This window comes from Grammomys surdaster, unplaced genomic scaffold (assembly GCF_004785775.1).
Source record: "Grammomys surdaster isolate TR1022 unplaced genomic scaffold, NIH_TR_1.0 213, whole genome shotgun sequence".
Lineage (NCBI taxonomy): Eukaryota > Metazoa > Chordata > Mammalia > Rodentia > Muridae > Grammomys > Grammomys surdaster.
Window position 1 is genome coordinate 3,761,446 of NW_021604658.1, and position 1,600 is coordinate 3,763,045.

At 41.1% G+C, this 1,600-nt stretch overlaps 1 protein-coding gene across 1 annotated transcript in view; it reads right to left on the reverse strand.

Moving 5' to 3' along the window:
- Window positions 1–977: 977 nt before the first annotated feature.
- Window positions 978–1,600, reverse strand: part of Smg8 (SMG8 nonsense mediated mRNA decay factor) — a 7,702-nt gene continuing 7,079 nt past the window's right edge. Inside the window, exon 4 of the mRNA XM_028772393.1 lies at window positions 978–1,402. Within this exon, the coding sequence (XP_028628226.1) occupies window positions 1,205–1,402 (198 nt within the window). The 3' untranslated portion in view covers window positions 978–1,204. The remainder of the gene's footprint in view (window positions 1,403–1,600) is intronic.

Consider the following 1,600-nt stretch of genomic DNA (forward strand, 5'->3'; position numbering starts at 1 on the left):
AAAAAAACAAAAAACAAAAAAAATCACTTGCTGCTCTTTCAGAGGAGAGGACCCCTTCTACCTGTAACTCCATTCCCATGGAATCTGATGCCCTCTTCTGACCTCTTTGATCACCAGGCATGTGCATAGTATACATACATACATACATACATACATACATATGTGCGGGTAAAACATTCATACACATAAGTAGCCCTCTCCATTAAAAATAAGTATATTGACGGGTATGGGGATGCACACCTTTAATCCCAGCACTTGGCAGAGGCAGGTGGATCTCTATTTGAGGCCAGCCTAGTCTACATAGCTAGTTACAGGACAGCCAGGGCTACACCAGATTCTTGCAATTCAGTCCTTGTGGTAGATAATTTAGATCACCTTGTTCTTTTATTCTGTTTTGTTCGTCTCGTAGTTCTAGCTGGCTTCCAACTAGCTCAAGTAGTCTAGAGTGGCCTTGAACATCTAATCTTGCTATCTCTGACTTTTGAATGGTGGGATCACAGGCAAACGCTAAGACATTCAGCCCTCTTCCAACTTGAGGGTAGGTTTTGTTATGTAGTTAGTATAGGCTTGCCTTAAACTTGAAAGTATAGGTTTTATAGCCATTGGGAAATACTAACTTTGCTTTGAAAACAATTTGAAAAACATCAACTTCCTGGGCAATGGTGGTGCAAGCCTTTAGTCCCAGCACTTGGGGAGCCTGAGGCAGGTGTATCTCTGATCTCTAGGCCAGCCTGTCCTACAAATCGAGTCCCAGGATAGCCAGTTACACAGAGAAACCTTAGGACTGGAGTTACAGGCAGCTATGAGCCTTGTGCATCCTGGACATCCAAAGGGATCCTCTGAAAGAGCCACAAGTGCTTTCTTAAGAGCCAGGTTTCCAGCCCCTATTATTTTACTTACCAGAAGAATAGGACACTAAATTATGATAAAAATATGCCTTATCATGACAATGAAATAAAAATAAGACAAAATAGATACCAAGTATACATTTTGTATCTTTTTTTTTCTAGAACAAACTTTTATTGATTTTACAATAAATATCAATATAATGAAATAATGGAACAATTATTGTCCAAATACTGAATACTTGTAACCAAAACACATTGGATGTCGGGAAAACAGTATACACATTAAAAAAAAAACTTCATGACCATCAAAAACAAGACAAACAGCAGCTTCAGTCTGGGCAGAGCGGCTAGAAGAGTCATTGTGTAACTGCCTTGAGCACTCCTCGGAGCACCTTGTAGCTCACAAGCTGCACATTCTCCTTAGGAGGGAAACAAGGTCCTCTCTCAGTCACGTAAGCATACGGAAATCTCAAGACCCAAAGGCCATCAGGTGGGAGGGTGATTTCTTGTTTTTCTGGGTAAAATACTGGACAAGGTGGTGGGCCTGGTTGAACCTGAAAAACACAGGTTACAAAATTACTTTTTAGATTTCTCAATAAGAAACACCTGACAGATAAATCTCTAAACAGACAATGGGTTCTAAGGACACTGAAGATCAATCAACTACAATGAACAGAAATGAGGAAGCTTGATGAGTCCCTGGGTCCTCACCTCACCTCACCTCACCTCACCTCACCTCACCTCACCTCACC